This window comes from Cyprinodon variegatus, unplaced genomic scaffold, assembly GCF_000732505.1.
Source record: "Cyprinodon variegatus isolate N-32 unplaced genomic scaffold, C_variegatus-1.0 Scaffold340, whole genome shotgun sequence".
NCBI lineage: Eukaryota > Metazoa > Chordata > Actinopteri > Cyprinodontiformes > Cyprinodontidae > Cyprinodon > Cyprinodon variegatus.
Window position 1 is genome coordinate 471,661 of NW_015150793.1, and position 24,262 is coordinate 495,922.

At 37.7% G+C, this 24,262-nt stretch overlaps 1 protein-coding gene and 2 non-coding genes across 3 annotated transcripts; 2 read left to right on the plus strand and 1 right to left on the minus strand.

The window, feature by feature from the left end:
- Window positions 1-1,802: 1,802 nt before the first annotated feature.
- Window positions 1,803-23,728, minus strand: eogt (EGF domain-specific O-linked N-acetylglucosamine (GlcNAc) transferase). The gene is made up of 16 exons (XM_015385447.1): window positions 23,660-23,728; window positions 22,172-22,424; window positions 21,583-21,683; window positions 21,313-21,421; window positions 21,025-21,119; window positions 20,827-20,931; window positions 15,099-15,205; window positions 14,684-14,787; window positions 13,901-13,993; window positions 13,471-13,542; window positions 12,134-12,220; window positions 6,084-6,152; window positions 5,772-5,833; window positions 5,518-5,637; window positions 5,051-5,153; window positions 1,803-3,931 (listed from the first exon to the last, which is right to left on the minus strand). Exons 2-16 carry the CDS (start codon window positions 22,373-22,375, stop codon window positions 3,785-3,787), a joined length of 1,578 nt encoding a protein of 525 aa, XP_015240933.1. The 5' UTR covers window positions 22,376-22,424; window positions 23,660-23,728; the 3' UTR covers window positions 1,803-3,784.
- On the plus strand, window positions 16,597-16,669 carry trnar-acg. Its single transcript has one exon. It is a non-coding gene; the product is annotated as a tRNA-Arg (tRNA).
- trnae-cuc lies at window positions 19,295-19,366 on the plus strand. The gene has a single exon. It is a non-coding gene; the product is annotated as a tRNA-Glu (tRNA).
- Window positions 23,729-24,262: the final 534 nt, after the last annotated feature.

Sequence of the window (24,262 nt, forward strand, 5' to 3'; positions counted from 1 at the left end):
TTTTAACTTCAGGAACAATCCTTCCGTTAAGATCAATATTCCTGCATTAACCTTCCTGTTTATCTGCAGTGTGAATGAATGAATATGTGAACAAAGATGACTATAGGTTGTAATAGATTAAGGCAAAATCCCATTTCCTATACTCATAACATTTATCCCTTTATGCTTAAATTAAGTTATAATACCCCACTGAGAAATGACACATACCTTTAACAACCTGATATCACCACTAATTCCCAGTATGTAAACATACAACCTATTATGTTTGGACGCTTTGTAAATCATTGAACTGAGCTTTTTCACATAATTGAAATGCATGATTTGTTTAGTTTTTTTTTTTTGTTTTTTTTTACAATTGTATTGTAAACAAAAACCTGAAAAAAAAAAACCTACATGAGACATTGTGGCTTTGATTGATTGCATTAGAGTAAAATGGATTGCAAGATTAAAAGTTTTGAAAGGGGCAGTGAAGCGGTCATTGTGCTATTTAACATACGTTCACTGAGAATATATTTATACTAATATTGTGCAATAAGTCTTAATTCATAGGTCACAGGAAGCCATTCTCGTGAGCCTTAACTGGAAAAAAAACATCCCAACCCCTAAATTAATGCTTTAAGGCAGAAGGGTTCAGTCTGAAAATTCAGGAGTCCTGAGTCTGTGGACAATTTACATTGATATATATGCTGCAGGGGATAAGATGTTAGGGTCAATAATAAATGATCCCAAGGTATAGGCCCTACTACTTTAAAATCAAACTCATTCTTGGATAAAAAGTGGTATCTGACAAACTGAGTGCGCAGTTATTACTGTTAAATCTCTTTTCTGGAGTCTGTTTCTATGCTGGAGACTTCCAGTTGTTGAAAAACACACAATAAGGTCTGCTTTTCTACTGAAAGACCGGATTTCTCAACTTAAAAGCCAAATGTCTACTATATATATGACAATAAGCTGAGACCAAAGGCGGTAAAATATAATCCCTGCTTGTAGGGATGTGAAGGTGTAGGAGCAACATCACTAATTGGGATTTTGTTGCAAACTGCGCCTGCGGTCAGAGGAGTGCGCTCTCTCAGTAGCACGACGGCGCAGAAAAGTCTGATGGCACATTTGTTTGAAAAAATATTTTTTATTTTCTAAAATCGGACCAGATGATCCACTGGTTCAGAAATAATGGATCCTCGTTAAGTTTTTTTTTTTTAATCTCCATTCTTTCACGAGGTCACTTGCAGCAACCCGAGCAGGGCCAGAAATAGTCTCCCTGCCAGACGGGCTCAGTGTCTGTCAATATTCAGAAAGTTCCGAGACAACATCCGCTGAGTGCACTGGAGCATCTTTGCCTGCTGCAAAAGCTGCTGATACAGGACTTAAAGTTGCACCATTGAAAGGGAAAAATCCATTCTCGGTTGAATCTGTTTTTATTTTATGTTTTTCTGAAGCCTCCGTTCTATTAAAACCAGTGAAAGCTCATCCAGAGCGCTGGGTGGACATGTTGCCTTATGTGTGGTGTTACACTGCCCCCATGTGGCGCTAAGTTGCCACAGTTAAATCAGACACATTTTTGAGCTTGTCCAGAGTTATTATAGTGAGTCAAAAGTCAGGGAGAAAGTGCTCTTACCCTCTTTTGGAAGCCAGCTCCTTAACATAATGAAACCAGCAGCCTAGAGATGTATGGCATCTGCAAGAACCTCCCTCCCATCGTTAACACTCACAAGATGATGGATAGCATTGAGTTGAATGAAATGTGATGTAAACCCTAATGTAAAAAGAAATACAGGCTTTGACATATATCAAAATTAGTGTTTATTTAGAAATAGTACACAGCTTTTAAATTTGAAACTATAAACATTGCAGTTAATCAAAAACCTGTGTTCACAGAGAGAACTACTCCTTATTGCTTTAGGCTGATTTCAAACTGTAGTAATTGCTTTTTTTTTTTTTTTTTACTTCATTTAGTGTCACACACAATATCAATACTATTCAGAGGGCTTTAGAAAAGCATACAGATCTAACCAATGTGCTCATAAAGTCACTATTAGGACACTGAGGTTTTCCTTTAGTCAAATAAGGAAAAGCTTTAAAACAAGCAATCAAAAACAATAGTAACAAAGATTTAAATGTTTACAGTGACACAAGTTTTAAAAAATGTAAACAAATGTTTAACAACAAGTAAACAAACATGATCTCAGATATCTATACTGAGAGTTCAACTTAAGTTACTAACACATACTTTATTTACTTTAATAATACTAGATGTATGTGCAACACCAAACATCAACACTAATGCTTAAAAAAAACATATCTGCCAGCTGCAGAGTGGGTGCAAATATCCTGTTATTACCTTTCTAGTTGTGATGAAAACATTGGAACCACACCTGTAAGTCAGGTGCAGTTTGCTGCAATAATTCAGAGTTTCACAACAAAAATGAAATATAAATGTAAACTGGGATGTGTTAAACATAAACATATCAAAATCCTTGGAGTATTTACACATTCCCACAGTAACAAGTGTGAGATTGTATGAGACTGAATATAACACAATTAATGCACTACTGTAAAGTGGAAGGACAGTTAAACAAGTTTTTTGTTGTTCTAAATCTGGCATGCATTTTTTATCATGCCCCCTGGTTAAACCACCATACTTCAATACTCAGCTATCCGGGGTACCTTCTTCCAAATATTTTCTGCATTTCCTCATTTAGCTTGGTGCAAACCTGGTTTCTTGTGACTGTTACAACACAGGTTTACTTCATGCAACTCTTCCACAAAGGCCAGAAAAGTAGGATGCACAACTAATAGCTGAGAGGTAAAGAAAGTCTTCCATATGAGCTCTGGACCTTTGGGTTGCTTCTCTGAATGACTTCCCCATGACTTAAATTAATTCTCCAAAACATTATCCCTGATTACTGTGTTTCTTGGTCCTAATAGATCAGCTGCCTTCATAATCAGATTAAATTACCGACAGCAGGACTCTTATCTAATGAGTCTGTCAATATTAAGTGGTATCAGATTTTTATTCCTAAAAAAAACATGAAAAAAGTATATCTATTTCTTTCCACTTTGCATTTATGCACTACTATGAGTTAGTGTATCAAATAAAATCCAAATAAAATATGGTGAAGTGAAAGTAAGTGTAGTTTCAGTCTGACAAAATGTGAAAATCTTCAAGAGCTGTGAACACTTTTAAAAAGCACCACATGTTAAAAACATAGATATAGTGTTACTGTAAATTGATCCATGATTGCAGTGTATTTCTAAACACTTTATCTGGGTGGTAAAAACTTAAAAGTGTGGATACAGCTAAGAGTTTAATGCTTGACTTTGGGCTGGTTTATGCTGGCTGTGCTCACAAACTGTACTGTGATTGTCAGCAGCTCTCGAGAGGCTCCCGTCAACATGACACTGATGGAATAAGACAGGATGTCGCATGCGAAGGGTGTGCCAAAACAGCTGCTCATTTACCAACTTTGACGACATGGAATGAAGTGGCTGCTGTGGAGGTAATGAAGAAACATGGGAGACGTCTTATTGCTCTCCAGCTGCTTCAACTGCACGCACCCTTTAACTGATGTGACACTAATAAGACTAGTGAAAGCTACTCAAACACGAGCTGTCGCCATACTTCTTTCTTTCATCACGATCTATCAGAGCGGTGGACCAGAGGTGACAAGCATAACACTGTGTGACTGAGATTTACTGGTCAGTTACATAACTTTTAATAACACCTTAAAACACCCTCCCGTTATCATTCAAGTTACGAGCTCCACAGCAGGCGACATCTGGTACTTCACAGTTCATCATGATGGACACTGCGACGCCATTTGGGATGTTGCGTGACATAATCAGCCGCTTCCAGCACAATACGCACAAACTCCCCCACGTCAAAGGAGTAGTTAGTAAACTTAGGATGGTCCCCTAAAGTAGGATGATGGCCCTGGAAAGGAAATAGAAGAAGACATCCATAGTGAAAAAATAATATTAAAAACAGGTATAAAAGTATGAGAAGGTGTGTTTGCGTTTTCAAACTGTTAAAAAGAAAAAGCAGTCATCTTTAATACCTTACCTATAAATGAATCTTGCACCTAAAGTGCTTTACGAAGGTTTGCAGTGCAGAATTGTGAAACCAGGGGAAAAGGCCTTTCTCATATAATCATATATGTTTTGGCTTGCATCTTTAAATTGTAAGAATTTTTTGTAAAAGTGATCTTTCTATTTTACTAACACATTTCTTCTGCATATAAGTAATAACACATTGAAGTGGCACAAATGAAGAAACTTTGAGGGCAGTTAAAGATGATCATTATGGCAAGTGGGTCTCCTAAAACAAGTTTATCAGTGAAGATAAATTGTCAAACATATCAGAGCAAACGTGCAAAAGCAGGTCAGCAAGGACTTGATTGCTTTAAGACTAACAGAGATTTATTAAATTATTGAGAAGGGTATAAAAGATTTTCAACAAACCAGTTCATCATAGATTTCAGCTTATTATACTGAATTATTTCCTATTAGAAATAAACATAAAGGGTGAATAAAGATAATAAATGAATCTGCCAAGGGTATGAAAAATGTTTACCTAATAGTGGTCTTATAATATGCAAATACAGCCTTAAAAGAACAAGAACTTTTGAAAAAGCCATAAGGAGTCTATTTGCAGTTTTCTCATCCTCAAAGGGGAAGAAGAAACAGGGAAGCTGATGGAAGATGGATGGAGTTATACTGTGGGTAATGCTGTGGGAAAACCAGCTAGAAACTACATGAAGCAGTCTCTAGATGAGAGAAGCTGACGGATACATTTCCCAAAACACACCAAGCTTGAATTACAGTTAAGGTGATCTTGATGCAGAATCTGAATTAAACACACAAAACCCTTATCAGATCATTTGCTAAACATTTTAAAAACATTGTCTCCTTTTCCTTCCGTTTGACAGTTATGCTCCACTTTGTGTTTATGTATCCTTACAAATCAAAAAAACTTCACAAGGCACTGTGTGATGGGCAAAATTAAGTCAAAGAGCTTCCACTTGGATAATGGCTCCCGCTGGCGCTTCCCTACCTTGTCCTGGGGGAGCATTTTGTCCATTTTCTGCCAAGTCACATATCGAATGCCGCGCAGGCGAGCCAAATCTCGATAGCAGCTCTCATCTTGACAGTTATATCTAAAGGGGACAGATGCAGACAATAGGCTCTTGTTCTCTCCACCATGTTCTTTCTTCATTGCACGTGTGCCCATCATGCTTCACTCTCTCGTGCCATGCATATATATCCAAAACAGACAAAGAAATGCCACATTGGCTACCCTAGACATCCCAACATACACAAACACACAGCCTAAGAGCTTTTTTTTTCTGCCAAGGCTTGCCAGGTGTGATGAGCGCCTGATTAATTAGGCGGTATTTCACAGTGATTGAAAGGTACTTTAGCTGGCTGGCGCTGCCAAAATGGTTACTCCCCTCCCTTTTCCAGACGCCTCTCCTAACATTCAGTCTAAGAGTTTGTGAAATAAAACTAAATGTCACTCACAGCTCAAAGATGACAGCCCAGTCAGGGAGGAAGAGGAGGTGAGTGAGCCCAGCACCATGCATCCCTATGAAGATGTCCGAGTTGTGGGTGATGCTGAGCTGCTCCAGGAAGGGAACATCCCTAAAAGACAACAAAGATTTTCACGTCTGTCTCCTTCACTGTCAAAAACTAAGTCTACAACAAAACCCTTTCATGTGTCATTAACCAAAGCTGTCTCCTTCATGAGTGATGTGAAGCAGCAATCAATAACTTACTTGTATTTGTAGTCCACCACACTGACCTCCAGAAGAGGTACAGTTTTAAGAGCGTTGACCAGCTGTAGAAACAACACAGGGGTGTGTGAGCAGACGACCACTACATAAATCACAAGCCTTTTTGTACTGTTTTATAGCAACTAAGATTTTAAACAGGCACTTAATGCAGTTGGGCAGCAAATCAATGACAGAAGGATTGCTGGGAGAAGGGGGAGCAGAAAAGTTGCATAAGTAAAGGGAGGAAAAGGAAACAGAAAGACGATGAAGGAAAACAAAGGTTAGAAAGAGAGACAGAGGGTGGGTGTAACTTACTTCCACCTGGTTTCGGATCCGTCTGTATTCTGTGCTGCGCGCCAGCAGCGTGACACGAACACGCCCCTCCTGAAAATGGAGATGAACCCAATAATTCATCAGCTGAGGCCAGAAAAGACAGGGGGTTGGAAAACAGCAGCTAATTCATGAAAAAGCCTTAATGTTTCCATATCTCATTAGTCTGATTTGAAGCAACAGGGTGTATCATCTGAAACCAATACAGTAGTCATTCTAAAGCTGAAGCAGTTTTTTTTAAACGGGCAACATAGTGGGAACAGGCTTTTTTCTCTAGTCTATGCTGCCACCTTGTGTTCAGAATTCAGTTTTACTATACCTGAAAGTTTACAATTTCAACCATTTTTTCTGATGAAATAAAGTGATCAAAAAACATATTTTCAATACTTTTTCCACATATAAGGAGACATTATTGCTAATACAAAACAAATGTGTTTAGAATGAAAACACATGAAAAATTAAAGGAACAGTTTGTAATCAGAGTATAGCATCAAGTTAATTAAACTTCTGGGATATTGATTTGGTCAGGTAAGTAGCAGAGTGGGTCGTTAATCTGTTTCAGCTGCTTTGGTGTTAATGAAATTAACAACAGGTGCGCTAGAGGGGCAACAACGAGACAACCATCAAAACAGGAATGGTTTTACAGGTGGAAGCCACTGACATGTTTTCCCCTCCTCATCTTTTCTGACTCTTTTTCACCAGTTTTGCATTTGGCTAGGGTCACTGTCACTACTGTTAGCATAAAACGCTACCTGGACCCTACAGAGGTTGCACAGGCAGTCCAACTCCTCCAGAATGGCACATCAATACGTGCCATTGCCAGAAGGTTTGCTGTGTCTTCCAGCACAATCTCAAGAGCATGGAGGAGATTCCAGGAGACAGGCAGTTACTCCAGGAGTGCTGGACAGGGCTGTAGAAGGTCTACAACCCATCAGCAGGACCGGTATATGCTCCTTTGTACAAGGAGGAGCACTGCCAGAACCCTACAAAATGACTGCCAGCAGGCCACTGGTGTGATTGTCTCTGACCAAACAATAAAAAAAACAGACTTCACAAGGGTGGCCTGAGGGCCCGACGTCCTCTAGTGGGCCCTGTGCTTACTGCCCGTCACTGTGGAGCTGGATTGGCACATAACACCGCAATTGGCAAGTCCGCCACTGGCGCCCTGTGCTTTTCACAGATGAGAGCAGGTTCACCCTGAGCGCATGTAACAGACGTGAAAGGGTCTGGAGAAGCCACGGAGGACGTTATGCTGCATGTAACATTGTTCAGCATGACCGGTTTGGTGGTGGGTCAGTGATGGTCTGGGGAGGCATATCCATGGAGAGACACACAGACCTATACAGGCTAGACAATGGCACCCTGACTGCCATTAGGTATCGGGGTTTGAAATCCTTGCACCCATTGTCAGACCCTATGCTGGTGCAGTGGGATAAAAGGGTGTCTTTAGTTTACAATATGCAGACAGGTTACTGCAGTTTTTATTTATAATTTTTATAATTCCGGGCTTTCATCTAAATTTTACAGAATGTATGGCACAACGTGAACAAAATCTTTCAATAAATTTACCGAAATATTCACTTTTACATTAAAAAAACCTGGTAGTTAGAAGAACTGGGCAATCAATTGCATTTGCAATATAACCACAATTTAACAAAGCACAAAAAGGTAGGGAGAATTCCAGCTAGCATGCAGATAAGCACGTTTTCTCAAAAGGGTTAGAGTACACTCCCTGCAACATTGGACTCTGGACAAGCAAGCTCTCAAGGCAATAAAAAAACTAAAACCCTAAAATAAAACCTCTACAAGCCTGTGGTTAGTGACGAGGAAAATCAGAATATAATTGCCATATTGGCAAAAAAAAATAATCGTAATTTTATTTTTGGCAAAATTGTTCAGCCCTAGTAGATAGGCAGATTTGCATACATCTCTTGGAGCTACAGAAATAAGGCAATATGGGTCACATCTTCAGTTTTTCAATGGATTAACGTGTAAGATTTTCACAGAAAGTAACCGAATTATAAGAGCTAACAGCAACATTTAAAAGCACATTTATACAGACATTGTTTCACACCTTTCCCAAAAGGAGGGAACAGAAAAAAAGAAACCATCCAAATAAAAAGAGCAATTATGATAAGGAGAGATGAGAAGAGATTATGGTAACGGAAAATGAATGAGGAACAAATGAGAGGCCGTTAACCAGCCGTTAAACAAATTTCTTGATTCCATTAATTTTGTGATGAAAGAAAAAGTTCCAGAAAGGCCAACAAGACCTCTTATTTTAGTTCATCCACTGGTATCAGCAGTAGAACAATGTCTCACTTAAAATACTTTCATCATATTTTCTGTGACTGCTATGAATAACTTATGAGCTGGCACAAAGAATTGAGTTAACAGTAGAACTTAACAGGATTTGCTGGTCATTAAGATATGATCCCTTTAAATTAGACACCATAAAAAAATTCTGCAGAGTTAGAGATTAGATTAGAGGATGAATAAGTTATTGTCCATATTATTATTCTTATCGGGCAACACAATGTTTCATATAGCTGTGCAGCCTGTGCCCCTTCAACATGCAAAACAGACGTTTAATCATTTGTTAATCAGAGTTATGACAAGGTCAAACATATCCAAGACCCTGCATCATTAAAAGACAGGGCAACAAAGATATTTTTCATTACAAAGTATCACAAAATCATCCCTTACAACTTGCAAATTCAGAGCAGTTAAAATATGAATAATGGATGTGAGAATATAATACCTAAAGATCAATAACATAATATCTCCTGACAGCTTGGCAAATTTTAGTCTATTAACTCATTTATTACAGTTTAAGATCAATATTCTGCTCCTCGCCAAAAAAAAAAAAACACTTTATGGGCTGTTTTGCCACACACATCATGTAAGTTACTCAAAGGAGTCAATGGCCCAAATGTGCTTTTATAGCATGTATCTGGGACTGCGGGACCAATAGGACGTCTGCTACAACTCTGGAACATTCAGGTGAGAAATATGCTTACATTTTCTATCTGTTCAAGGTCTGTCTCAGTCTCCATCCTGTCGAAATGCAATCAGTGCTTTAAATTTTCATCCTTTTTTTCATAATTTTTTCAGTGATGGGCAGTAGCACCGTTACTAGCCTGTTTCTCAATAAAGTGGTTGTAAAATTGCTGTTTTCTACATGAAATAGCTTCTCAGTAGTTATGCTACTTTCGTGGACAATACCGGTGTAGCGTCCATAGAGGCTTCAGGCTACGTACATTTTCACCAGGAATTTCTAGACTTAAACGCATATGTCCTCCTCGTCTCCCAACGTAGACGTGGTATAGCAGCTTTTTAACTTTGTGCTTCTATCATCCTGGTTTACGATATAGGCTGTGTATAAAAAGATGCCAGTGAGAGTGATCTAATGCAGCAGGTGTAGCTAGATCAGCTGGACACAATGGAGAAGGAGAATGCACAGCTGTCTTCACGATCAAGACATCCAACACAAAATTAATGAAACACATGCAACTACATTCAGGTATTTTCTTGAGTTAACAAAAATAGATAAACTAAGCAGCAAACATCAAAACTGAGCTATCAAACATCAACAGCTGACATAGTTTCAGACAAAAACATGTCCTTTGGAAGCAAAAATAATAACATTGTGTAAGAGTCTGTTTGTGTGTGAATGTGCAGGTGTATGCATGTGTTATAAATGCATGTGTGTATTAAAAGAATCAACGGAGGAAAACTTAGTTTGTGTGAATATTAGTTTGTGCAGGTTTATTCTTTACAAAACAAAATTATGGTCAATTTAATTAGATGTTTGTGTAGATGACAGTAGTACAAAACGGGCAAATAAATATTCTAGTACACACAAACAGATCCTAAACAAGACTACATAATCCAAGTGAAATCTACAGATTACACTTTACATTAATAAAAATGAAGAGCAAAGCGTTCGATCAAAGATTCAATTAAACTAAAGACTTATTTACACTAATTTGACTGACTCACTGACAGTTGCTCTATTAGTCTGAGACATTGATATTGTTGTGGCTCTAAGATGCATGATCCAAAGATCTTAGAAATAAATGATCATTCATACCTGAATAGCACAGTTAGATTTTAAATTTGAACATAACTACTAGTTGTGTTGAGAAAAAGAGTCATTAGATTCACTGAACTGATCTCCTGTTTGTCACAGTTTCTTTGAAGCTTACTTTAATGTAGAATAACTTGTAGATTAACTCACTACATTTTGTAACTAGCTTGTCCAACATTGTATATTTTCATTTCCATCCCATACACATCTAAAAGCCTGAACACACAGGTTAAGTACGACTTTTTAATTTCCAACTTTTTTCAGTGTCACACTGAATGCATATAGAGAGGCTCTGACTAGGCAGAGTGGGCAGATCTGCAGAAATTTTTTTTTTTTTACTTTTGTCTCTGTGCTATACACAAATTACAACAATTTCCCACTTTAGATTTGGACAGATTATGAAAAGTTATTAAAAAAACAAACAATTAATTAATAGAAAAACAGTGGCACATTCTATTAAGCAAAGCCCCACTTAACCAGTCTGTGCAGCATCTCAAACCAGAACAGATAGAGAATGTTCACATATTAAGGAGAGATCTTTAATATATGAACTGATTTTTTCATGGCAGTCTGAACAACACAGATCCGATTTTTTCCAGTCCGACCCAGGCCACTTGGCTATGTGGTCCTGAATCCGATACGAATCTGATCTTTTAAAATGCGACCTGTGTCATCAATACCTGATAAAGGTCACTATTCTGTGTCTTGCTATGAAGAAGAGGCAAGAAAAACAACAACCATGGCAGATGATGATGCGGAGAGCAGTATTTATGTTTAACCATATTGAAAAGATTGTGCTTTTATGGTTGGAAAAGACCTCTCGATGCGCTCCGGCACTACCAACCGTGTTTACTTCCGTAAACATAGGGCACGCTGGCCTGTGATGTCATTGCGTCCTCTACTGCGCATGTGGGACACTTGTGTTGTATGACTGCAGTTCACACAGGAGATCACATACAAGTCGCATATATTTGGAAATGTGAACAGCAAAGCAAAAAAAAATCGGATTTCACAAAAAATCGGAATTGAGCATCAAGGCCTGCAGTGTGAACGTAGCCTATGATGACAATCCTGCCTTAAAATATTATTTCGCTCTCAGTGGCATACACACTCCTACTTACCGGTGCTGCACTGTCACTGGGAATCGCCAGCACAACCTGCCTCAGGCCTAGTCGCCTACTGGGGGTTTTCCCCTACTGTTTGTGGTTACTGGAAGTAGATATAAACTTTTTCAGGGGATTGATCATATCGCTCTGCATGAGCAAAGGTGTCTGTCTTTCCTGCCAGCTCCCAGATCAGCTTCTCTGATTGGCTGATGTGATGCATCGGGCAGCAAAATAAATAATTTTCAAGCTCCAGCAGCTGCTGCTTGAAAAATGCGCCATGTACCTCAGATGCTTGGAAGTTCATGAGGTGCTGTTTCAGCTGCTAAGATGGGTCAAGATGAACTGCTCCTGCTGCTCTAGACACACTGCATGAGCTTTTGATGCGCGTCCAACCATAGACTTTGCACATAGAGTGGCTGCTTCTTCTACCCAAAGCACATTAGGTGTGAACGTAGAATTAGATGAGTAGGCAGAACGTGAAAGAGAGCACCGAAGCAACAATATGGTGTGATGTTCTAAACAGGTTCCTCATCACTGGTGGGATTAAAAACTGCAGCAAATGGGAGATATGTGTACGTTGTTTAGCTGATCAGAGACAACAGGCTACGAAAGAGCAAGTAAGTATTTTAACACAGTCTCTTAATGCAGAGAGTGAAAAAAATTCTATTTCTACAAACTGTTTTTTTTTTTTGTATTTTGATTACGCCTCTGAAGAAAAATTTGTTTAATGGTGCTGAATTATTTAATCAGCTGCACATGTGTTTCACATGCAGGACCAAATTAAAATAAAGCAGATATATAAAAACAGCATTTCAGTACTGCATAAAAACTACACCTACCTTTGGTCCCTTTTGTGGGATGTTAAGCCGATGTAGCACATGCTGAGAAAACGCTCTAAACATCCCTTCAGTGTGGCAGTCTGTGACCTACAATCAGCACAACACACAGATCCATTCCGTCACATAGATACACTTTTACTCTTTGACATCAATTATTTGAATCTAGGTATTTATAGTCCTTGAAGAAAGATATTCTTCAGAGTGTACTTTTGAAGAAAACCTTAGACTCTTTACATCTAGCCAGACAAATATACAACATATATTTCTGTGAAATGAATTTCCTATGAGGCCATCCATTTGACACAAGTCTTAGATTTCATGGTGCAGAGTATGTCTAAATGTGAACACATGAATAAAAACATGACATATGCTGCAGAGGCAATCAGCTTCAGTGTGAGGCTGACCTAGCAATATTTCACACCTCAAGGCTGAAACTACAGGACAACAAATATTTATATGCTATCATCTTTATAGTGATCTCCTTGAAATTATCATTTAAATAACCTGAGCACATGGCATCTGCTGAGGTTTTGAATATATTACATAAATATTTGATGCAAACTGCATGTTTCAAACTGAAACTGATATTGTTTTGCTAATGCTGGGGACAGACCAGCAACTAACAATAACAATGATAGTCATTAAACCGAAACAATTACAGTCAGCCCACATATGTTGGTAAAGATTATACATTAAATCAGGGTGTTATTTAAAGTTAATTTCGATATAAATTGACGCCATATTTTTCAAACAACATAATCCACAGGCTGCTGGCATGCAGTAGCAAATACAAGAAGTGCTTCAAGTCTTTAAATCTTCCAAGTCCCATGATTTTCAAATGCATCCTTAGAACCTCCAAACACAAATGTGAAGGGGCGTTGGCTCTGACTGTTCTCAGTCCTGTGTCACAGAATGAGGGAGTGGAAGGAAACCGAATGATGAAATCAGAAAGTGGATGGCAGTACATCAGATTCTAGATCAGCGCCTCTTTATTGGAATACAATTTCACCCCGACTGAGCTGAATCCTTTCATAATATTCTGATTGCCGTTGTTACATGAAGCATTTTTATTCTAATCGGGTCTTTATTCCAAATCCTTATGTATGCAAACATAGCTATAGTTCACGTTTTGGAGGCATCATATTAAATATCCAATCCAATCCAATCCACTTTATTTATATAGCATGATTTAAATAAACACAAGGTTTCCAAAGTGCTGCACAAAAAAGATAAAATAACTAAGATAAATAAAAGTAAATAAAATAAATAAAAAAGAGTAAAATTAAGTGTATGTGCTCTTATTTAAATTATATCTATTTTAATTTAAAGTAGCTTACCAGCGGTGTGTTGTAGAAGAGACCATATCTCATTCTTGGAAGAAGGGAGAAGAATGAATCTTTAAAACACACCTATAAGGGTATGAAAAGCTGTAAATCAATCTGCCACATTCATGCAGTTCTTCAAAGCAGGCATTACTTACTAAGGTATTCAAATCCTTTCAAACTTGCTAAATGTTTTGCATCAATAATTTGCAAATCAACATGCTTATTATTAGCTGTACTTTAAGATAGAACTGATTTGCTAAGAAATATTCTAAATTTTGTAGGATTAAATTCATGTAAAGTACCGTAGACTGGTGTATAAAAAATGTAAATATATTTATCTTCTATGTTGTGTTCATACAATTTCCGAGAAATTACATTTCTGTAGACAAAGAGCGTTTATATAAATAAAAGCTAATTAACACATAACTAATAACAGACTTACTCTTTTTGAGTCATATGTCTTCAGGTGGATGATGTCATAATCTGTGAAGGCTCTCCATGTTTCACTGAACAGATCACCATATCCATAAAAGCTCTGAAAAAAACCCCAAAATTAATAATTAGCATATATAAATTAAGAGGTTTTTTTCCATACATTTTTCTGAATTCTAATAATCTAAATTACAAATGTTGTACTGCATTTGTTACCTTTTTGGATACTTTTATAGACTTGGAAATTACTTGTTTTTCAGATTCAGTTGGTCCATACTTTTCCTTAAATTTCATACCAGTTATCAAAATGGTCATTCCTTGTTTAATTGGGTCCCAATAGCACACAGAACTGAAAAAAAAATGTCTACCTGTCTTTAACTTCCGACATTGTGTATTTAAACCATTAAAGTTGTAGGGAAATCATTTATGTCAAATTATTCTGGCCTAAACATGTATATAAATGTACTCTTTATCAGACGATATTTTCACAAAATTAAGAACATTTCTATTTAAAAATAAAATCCTTTCTTAAAATCTGTGGGGGGTTTTTTCCGTTATATTTTTTCCGTGGTACACAGGAGAATTCAGAAATGCAACGATTGGAACAGCCGTTTCCTTACGACTTTAAAAGTACTTTTGGAAATAAACCACAGCCTCATTGTTCCTGTATTTGAATGTTGTCATTTGTGTAAGCAAATGTTAGTCATTACTTTTAAATGTTCTACTTCACCCTAGGGTCAATTAAAATATGATTATTAAACCTTATCTCCAGATAAGTGGTAATGGTACTCACCGTGTCCCACATGACAATGTTGATGTCTGAGCTAAAGGAGTTGTTAATGTGCTGAGAAATGTAGAGATTTACAAAGTCACAAAAATGGTGGTACATGTTCACCCCTGTTGAAACAAAGAAAAGGAGCACTTTTATGGTACATAATATTTATTTGGTTTAAATAATGACCCAAAATATTATATATATAAGTATTTTTCTATTTTCTCTGTTTCTTAGGAAAACAGAGAATAAAAAACACATTGGTCACTACAAAAAGCCAGTTTGAATCCAATTATTACTCTCACAATGTGAAATATTTTTTTCTTGAGTCTAAATTAAGTAAACTAAAACACTGAGATGCACATACTTCAATCTTAGCATAGATAGTTGGTTCATTTCATCACCAAAGCTGAAATTTAATCAGTTAGTGGCTTACCAGCATCAAGTTTCATGAAAATGGTTGGCTTTTCAATAATGACGTCACAGTGCCCATCCTCTATCGGGTGGAAGTTCAGTTCTGAGTATGTCTGAAGTTCAGCATACCTACAAAATATATGTATAAGTACTTATATATGATAAACTTTGTAAATAAAACAGATAATTAAACATACAAATGCATATTATCACAAACTGTGTACTACATCAATTATTGGCAAGGATATTGTCTTCTAGTTAAACGGCATGAGTCAGAGCATCACTTTAGTCCATGTCAGCCATTTCTTTATGAATTATAACCAATGAGGAGGAGGGAGTTTAAGCATCTATAAACAACAAAAGCTGCAAACATACACAGAATAACAATTTTTTTCACTATAATCCTACAAAGCAATTCATTAAAAATAGCTCAGCTTTATAGTCGAAGTATACCCTCATGGCCCCTTCTGGGTATGGTCCTGTTAATAATATACTGAGCTCTGGTCAGGCAAGATCTACTTTGGACATCTTGAATCGTTGGAAGTAGCATCCTGATCAATATTGAGGTTACATTTTAGGTTAATTTGTTTAAGCTAATTTAAGACGATCTGTAGACAATTACCTTTACAAATATGTATTATTTAACATGTTCATTTTAAGTGGTTGATAGTTCTGTAGTTGGATTGTGATGGTCTAAGTCATTGAAAAGAATCCCAGCTTGAATTTTTTCCCAGTCCAACCTTAGTGAAGAAATTGGCCACAGATAAATGTGTGAAGATAAACACATGGTAGCGCTAGAGAAAACCTATGAGAGGCCACAAAAGACTTTAGACCGATTAGGTGTTCATCTTCAAGTAGGATGGAATCAAAAAGCATTGCCAAAGTTACAATAAAGGCAAAATTTATTTATAATTATATAATGCTGTTTCTTTGTCCTAAATCAATCTTTTGGTTATAAGGATTTCAGTTAGACTACAATTAGAAAGGGCATATGCTATGCTTGTCTAGATTTATAATTTTAATTTTTATATTTTGGCTTATATATTTTTACATGGGCCATTATTGTTTATCAGCCAATTTATCAGATATCAGGTTTTTAAAGCCTCCAATTTCTGTGTCAGCGTTCAAAATCCCATCTGCCTGGCACTTTAAATAAAATCAAAAACCAGATTTGGGCAAAAGCACATAACAGCACATTTCTAAATTTTGCAGAAATGTGTCAGCATTTCAACATAACTTCCAACCACTTCAGTAGGAAAGAGTAACTGGCTATGAGCCACAAAAGCAAAACTGTGACCCGTAAAAATGAGAGTGATACATGACTTAGCACTTTAAGAGCAAGAAGTTACTGGCATTGATGCCTTGGCAAAGTAGAACTTCCTCAGGGTTTCAGGAAATCGCTTCTCTTTGTTATGTGAGCTGCGACTCAGTCAGGCAAGGGCCCCTCCCCCGACAAAGAGAGATGCATGAGCTCAGCGGTTTGGCCTTTATTTTCGCTGCGGAGGTGGGGCTGCACAACAGGGCCAGTGGCGCAATGGATAACGCGTCTGACTACGGATCAGAAGATTCTAGGTTCGACTCCTGGCTGGCTCGTGTCTTTTTAGTTTGTGAATATCCAAACATTCTACGTATTCTCTTAATAAATTAACAAACAGTTCTATCACAGGCGAGCTGTGAAACTAATTGATCTGATACACAAAACTAATGATTTGAGTGAAAGTATTATGATATGTAAAACTGTCTTATTCGAAGAGAAAATTGTGGAGAAATTTTTGCTGCCAATCTGTTTACTTAAACTAATTTTTCTTACCAGAGCATCAGGTTTGATCGAAAAACATAATATCTTAAAACTTATACAATAATAAGAGAGCTTTCCATAAAAATTCTGACAAAGAAAAAACACACCTTATAACTGTAGTGCTGTCATAACCTATAGATGAACTATTATTACAACACTGTCTCTATTTAGATTTCTCACTAAGTTCAATGTAATTAAGGTCAGTGTACGCTTATATAAAACCAATCAAATCTCCAAACTAACAACCCATGGATCAATGCTTAGACAAATGCACCTCTGAAGGAGAAAAGGAAATCCTTTAGATCAGAGGTCTTCAACAGGGCAGGGGTCCGCGACCCCTAGGGGGTCCATGGTGGTTGCAAAAGTTTTGGTTGATTAGACTTTTTTAAATATTCCCCCCTGCAATTTTTTCCACTAATTGTATTTTTTTTAAAATACACATTAACATAAATTCAACAAACTGTAGTAAACAGATAAATGGAGGCAGAAGATGTCTTCCAGTCATCAATGCACACATTCAGCAATACACAGGAGCTCTTTCAAGCTGGGCACCGTTTCATTCACAACACCTGTCCCATCAAACAGGAATTAGAATTCAGAAATACTTCAATAATCCCAGGGTGAAATTACTTTGGTTACATGACTCCATCTGTAATAGAGTGACTATAGGACCAGTTTGAGTCACTGTAAAAAAACACTGTACATTACATTACAGTATTTTATTTGTTTATTTTCATAACTCCGTCACTTATTCTTTTATTTTTATACACTTTTTAAGGTCCACATTTGTGTGGATTCGGCGCTCTCACTGCCGCGGCCCGGGTTCGATTCCCAGTCAGGGAACACGTTCTTTTCTTTGTAAACACCAAAAGCATCCAGAGTGATAATTATTCAAATAACTTATGCTGTTAAGAGCAAATACCCTTAACCCCACACTGCTTTCCGGGCCCCGCACAATGGCAGCCCAGTGCTCCGCAAGGGGATGGATTAAATGCAGAGAGTTCATTTCGTTGCTCTGTACTTGTGAAAGTGTAATGATAATAAAAGCTGGGGGGGAAAAATAGGGAACAAGGAATTACTGAGAGCTGTGCAGAAAGAACTGAGCAAGAAAAGCAGGGATGGGAAGAACAGCTACAAGAAGAACATGGAGGATCAACTGCAGCAGAACAACATTAGAGGGGTCTGAAATGGCCTGAAGACCATCTCAGGTCAAAATCATAACTCCAAGGCTGCTGGAGACTTGGAGTGGGTTAATGATCTGAACCTATTTTTCAACAGGTTCGACCAGCCATCCACTCCTCCCCTAGCCAAGAACCCCTGCTGTTACCCTCACCCTTAAGCCGGGCATACACTGTGCGATTTTTTCAGTCTTTGCACGCAGCTACTGCCCACACTGTACGACTAAACCGCAGGGTTTAGCCGTACAGTGTGAGTTCACAGCTCACGATTTATGTTCGGCCCGACGCTCTAATGCGATCTACCTGCTCACACTGTACGACTAAACCGCAGGGTTTAGTCGTACAGTGTGAGTTCACAGCTCACGATTTATGTTCGGCCCGACGCTCTAATGCGATCTACCTGCTCACACTGTACGACTAAAAAGCATGTCAGACTCAGCTCGGCAGTGAGATGGAGCTGCTCTGACGCGTCTATCTGGAAGCCAAACAAATAGAAGGGGAATATTAAGCTCATTAGAGTGAAACGCACTGCCTTGGCAATTTTTGCAATTTTGTGCTGAAAGCCCTGAAAAGAAAAGGCGACGACATATTAGGAAAAAAGACATGACTGAGCAAACGTGGCTACTATGGTCTGTCAATTTTACAGACATAACTGCATTTCACTCATTATATCCCTGCCATGGTGCTGTTTTTACAGAAGGATCCTTGTTTGCGCATGCGCACTGAGCGATTTGCCCACAACGGTCGGGATTGTCTCCCGACCTCACAATTCCTGATCGGCAGGTGGTCGTGAGAGGCTGATCACCCCTCGTAACCCCCTGTACACTACATGACTCAAGACCCTAACTAAAATAACATCTCTGTTAGATAATGTCTACCGCTCCATGCATGAAGCTGTTGCTGAACTGGAGAGCTCCTTGTCAACAAGTTGTTACATGCTGATTTTTGCAGTTTCTATTTTAGTCACTTTAATAACATATAACACATATCCATTACTGTAAAAATGTCCAAAGCTGTATGTTGATTATTTATTCTCCAGATACTCAGTATTTATATTGTAAAAACACTGTACATTACATTACATTATTTTAATTGTGTATTTTCTTAACTCTGTCACTTATTCTTTTATTTTTATACACTTTTTAAGGTCCAGATTTGTGTGACCACTTCTGCTACAACCTTTTGTTGCTATAATGCCAACAGTTTGGTCGATTTTTGCTTTGCCATCTACATGGGCACAGCTCCCTGGTGGTCTAGTGGTTAGGATTCGGCGCTCTCACCGCCGCGGCCCGGGTTCGATTCCCGGTCAGGGAACAAATTTTTTTTATTCGAATAACTTATGTTGTCAGAGTATTAGAGGGTCAACAGGTGGCTCCCAGACAACACCCAAAATTATGGGTCCATCTGCTGCAATTTGTCTCACACTCAGAAGCGTAACTAACTGGAGCAGGCTTTACGGGGGTACAAGAGCTGGAGATTGTTATTGCAGATGAGCGGGTTGTATTTGGGACTAAAATTGACTCAGTTTTACTATAATTTAAAGAAGAAAATGATTAGCCAGTCAGCATTTCATTGTGCTTAATGCATTTGAGATATATAAACAAAGACTTCAAGAAAGAGTGCTGTGATGACCAGCAAAGCAACAGATAAAAAAACAACAACAAAAACACTAAATGATTCATCTATTTTCACCTGTCAAGTCCCAGCTAACTTGTATGTGCTGACAGAAATTGCGTTTAGCCCTTAGGACCTCGTTTCTTGTTTGGCTGCTTAAAAAGAAATTTTAATTTAATCAATCAAATAGGTTGTGCAATGATTGGACTGAAAGTTCTTAAAGGCATTTTCTACTTGTATCTGAATATCCAGTCTAGCTCTTAAAACAATTACAATGGCATGACAAATTTAAATCTTTACCCACACCATTTAAAAAGGAGCAAAGTTATTTCAGAAAAAAGTATCCTTCCCTTTTTTTCCTTCACATTTTTTTCCTTCACAACTGCAAACCAAACACTTCCAATTTATAAAAGATGTTATTTTAAATTATAGTAAAAAAAACAGAATTTTTTAAGTATTTGGCCCCTTGTGTCAATACTAAGAAGGGAAACCTTTTTCAGTATTTAAAGCTGCAGATATATTGTGGTATGTCTCTAAAAACTTTACACACCTAGAAACTGAAAACTTTGCTTTTCTACCTTTTCTAACTAGTCATGAATACACCATATTAGTGCTCCCTCCCTGTACATCTAAAGTCTCTCTCTGTTCCTCACACCGTAATGGTACCACCCTTACAATCAGGTTAGTTCAGAGTGATGTGAAATGTTACTGCTCTATATATAGCAGTATAAAGCATTTTGCATGTGCGGTAAAAAAAAAAAAAAAAAAGTAATCTTTGCCTTTTCCTTCAACACGGCATGCAGTAAAATGCAAATAAGACTTCTTATGACTTTGCTTTTAAAAGATGGCATTCTTCTTCTGGGTTGAGCACAGCTAAAGTCCTGTGAGTAGAATCTCTAAGTTAGACATTGATCTCTACTTTAGCCTCTTAGCTGCTTCTCTGATTAATCCCCTCATTGGCTGAGCTGTCAGTTAAGGTTATCAGCTGTTGTTGCAAGCTAGAATTTGAAGGTCTTGATGCAAGGAATTGTAGAGACAGTACTGGGGTTGCCCAAATGGTTCAATAAACAATCTGGAGAATGACAAGAAAGGCTGAAACCCAGACTAAGTGATGTCCTGAGGTTAGTGAGAGTTTGCGTGTGACGAATGGCTGTTCTCACCAAGACTGCAACGGACTCTTGTGATCTCCTTCAGCAACCAAGGCTCGTTTGTTTAGTTTGCAGTGTCCGCCAATCTCCCCCGTATGAATAAAGTCCTCGTCATACCTGAAGTGTGAAAATACCTGACTTTCAAGTCTCTTTTATGAAAGGAAATTGATTATTTTCTTAAAAAAACGGATATAATACAGTTTCACCAACCTCTCATGACTTCTACGTGGGTTTCGTAAGTCCAGGTAAAGATTTGTTGCCCTGCAGAATCTTGCATGGCTGCTGCATTTTAATGATGAGTCCCCCTTGGGGAATAAAGCGTGATAAAAAAGTAATATGATTAATAATCCTTCCATTTGATTTCTGCAACAGTGAAATACATTTGGCCAGCTGTCTTTTTGTTGAAGCATTAGTTTATTTTTGGACCTGTTGTTTTTTGTTTTTTGTTTCCTGTTGACTCAGAAAGCCCATGAGAACTGAGGAAATGAGTGGACTTACCGGCTCCCTGGCCTTGCAGAGTGTTTTGAGTTCAGAGAGTCTCTCTTTGACGTAACCAAAATCAGCCTGCTTCCAGAAAAGCTCCTGGGCTGCATCCAGCGAACGCGCCCTAACACATTGGAGATTTAGGCAGATCAGAGGAAACACAAACACGATAAATGTCAAAAATGCAAGAATATGCATAAAGAACATGTTCAGTTTGAGGCAACAATACAGAATACGATTTAGTGTCAAATATACGGTGCAAGAATGATATTTTAAAAGCAATACCATCCAGAGTTAGCTTTGGTACAGACAGGGTAACTGAAGCGTCTCTCTGCATCACAGTTTTTCTCATAGCCCCAACAGACTGATGGATTCTGCAAAGCATCCTGGAACATTAAGAAACAATAAGCTATTCCAAGCAGGCATGTATCCATCATTCCCCTAACAGATAAAAAGTAGAGAAATTGCTAACATTTGTTGGAAAATTAGATCCTTCTGTTAAGCCATGAAATGTGCAGAGATGGGTATAAACTAGTCTAATTTACTAAATTATTTTATAAAGACAATGCTTAACATTTGAAGTAAACCTGCATAACAATTTGGAAGTAGGAGGATGATGACCTAAAAACACAGGCGTACAACTCTGATTGGCTTTAAGCGTCAAAATGAAAGATTTGGAGATGCTTAGTCTAACTCTGGATTTTAATCTAATGAAGTCACTGTGGTGTGTACTTAATCAGATCATTCATACTCAAATATACATCAATTCAGCCTGACTTAAACATTTATGTGGAAAAAAATGGGTTGCATTCTTGTCTTAGAGATGCACTGAAAGCGGAAAACAATGAAGGAAGAGATGGAGCCGATAGCTTACTTTAAAAGGGCAGAGTGGATCCTGGCGGCATAATTTGGCAATCCTCTTGTTGTTGCTGAGAAAGTAGGGTAGGTGCTCCGGTGGCAGAGAGATCCTGCTGTAGTTCAACAGGGGCGAAGCTGGTTTGTGGTTGGCGGTTTCAGCCTTCCCAACCTTGACCACGGGAGGCGAAAACACAATGCCGAGTGCTACCAAGAGCAGCATAGTCAGAAGGACAGAGACATATGAAACAGTCGCCGGTCTGTCCAACACACTGTGAGGGAAAAAAAAAAAGATACTCAGACTTGCTCCTTGTGATCTCGGCATGGAGAGCAACACACCACAGAGCAGGAACATGTGGGCACAGGCAAACGTGTGGGAACGTAGCTCCAGGAGGATCTTTTCTTCACATAAGGACAGGTCTTGTTGTTGCAGGAAATAAAGCTGACCTCATTCTAACGGTTGTGCCCTGTGAGCAATCATAACGAGGACACAAGAGTCCAAATCAGCTATAACAAAGTCATCGACCGATGACTTGAAATTTATAGAGTAACCTTTGGTAAAGCAGCAGGCCATTGTGTTTTCCCACAATGGCTGTAGAACAGTTTCATATCTGAAGGAAGGGAAAAGTAGGAAACTGTTTATACTGCAGATTTTAAAACAATGGGTGGAAAAAGCTTTACATGTTTCAATAACAGTAAGAAAGGCCACTGGTAAAGGAGAACTGAGAACACTGTTTTAAGCTTTGTCATTAATTACTGTTTTGTGCCACCTTTACAAGCAGAGATCTTATGCTGCTAATTTACTAAGGAATGAATGAGGAATTTGCACCTCTAAGAGCAAAAAAGTGGACAATAAACACACTTTTTAAACTTACCTTTTATGTTTTGGTTTGTTTTAATCATCATATAAGGATAAATTAAAAGCCTTTCTAGTTGTAACACGACAAAATATTCTTTAAGATGTAAAACATCAACTGGCAGCCACTTAGAAAGTTAATTATATATATATATATATATATATATATATATATATATATATATATATATATATATATATATATATATACCCTATACAGAAGAAAATAGTTTAAACACAGTGTATCCTATCTGCAAGTGGCAAACTTTTCGCTAGCTTCATTTTCACTGGTTATATTTAATAAAATAACTTTAAACTTCGCTAACAACGTGGACATTTATTAAGTAAATGTAAAATATTTCATTACCGGCGATACAATGAACATAGCGTTATGTCAGAGATTTATTTAAGCGGCGGGAAACGTTAAGCATGTTTAAAAGCTAAAATAAAAATGTAGAAATAGCTAAGGTCTAGCTCTAGTTCATAACAATGCGTTTAACGTGAAGTTACCGCGCGCCGTCAATTCATCACAAGAACAACACAGAAAATGTAGAGAACTGCCAAGAAACGGTCCTTTCTAAAACAACAACCTATTTAAGTCAGGGTTTATCTAAGTAAATCTTATAAAGGTTTGCCTGACAGTCGCTTTACCTAAAAGCACAGCCTGAGGTTCGTGAGTGAAGCAGCGGTGATGCCGGTGGTCGCCATAACACCGGAAACCTGCACGTTAACAGGGAGTAATATAAACAATCGGCCACCAGATGGCGCCACGTGTTCATGTTTGGAAGCTATTTTCTCAATTCTGATGAGTCTTTAAAACAGGGGCGTTAAAAGATTGTGAAAACCAAGACAAAAATGAAAAATAAATAAATAAATCAGAGTATAGATATTTCAGAATAACAAAATTGCATAAATAAAATAAGCGTGTAATATTTAAGTTAAATATGTGTAATATTTAAGTTATTTAAGTTAAACAAATATGTCATTTGTACAATAGGGATGATTTTATCTTTTTTTTTAATAGTATTGAGTTTTTATATTTTTATAGGCTTGTCAAACAAATTCTATTCTCAGCCATTATGGGATTTGGGTTTCTTTTCCTCTTCAGTTATCATTTAACACCTGTGTTTAATTTGCTGTTAGATGCAGCAAATAATTTTATTCAAAATATCTCAGTATTTAAAAAAAGAAAAATCATGAAACATTAGATATGAAAGATATATAGGCCCGTAGTATTACAGATCCTTCACCGAA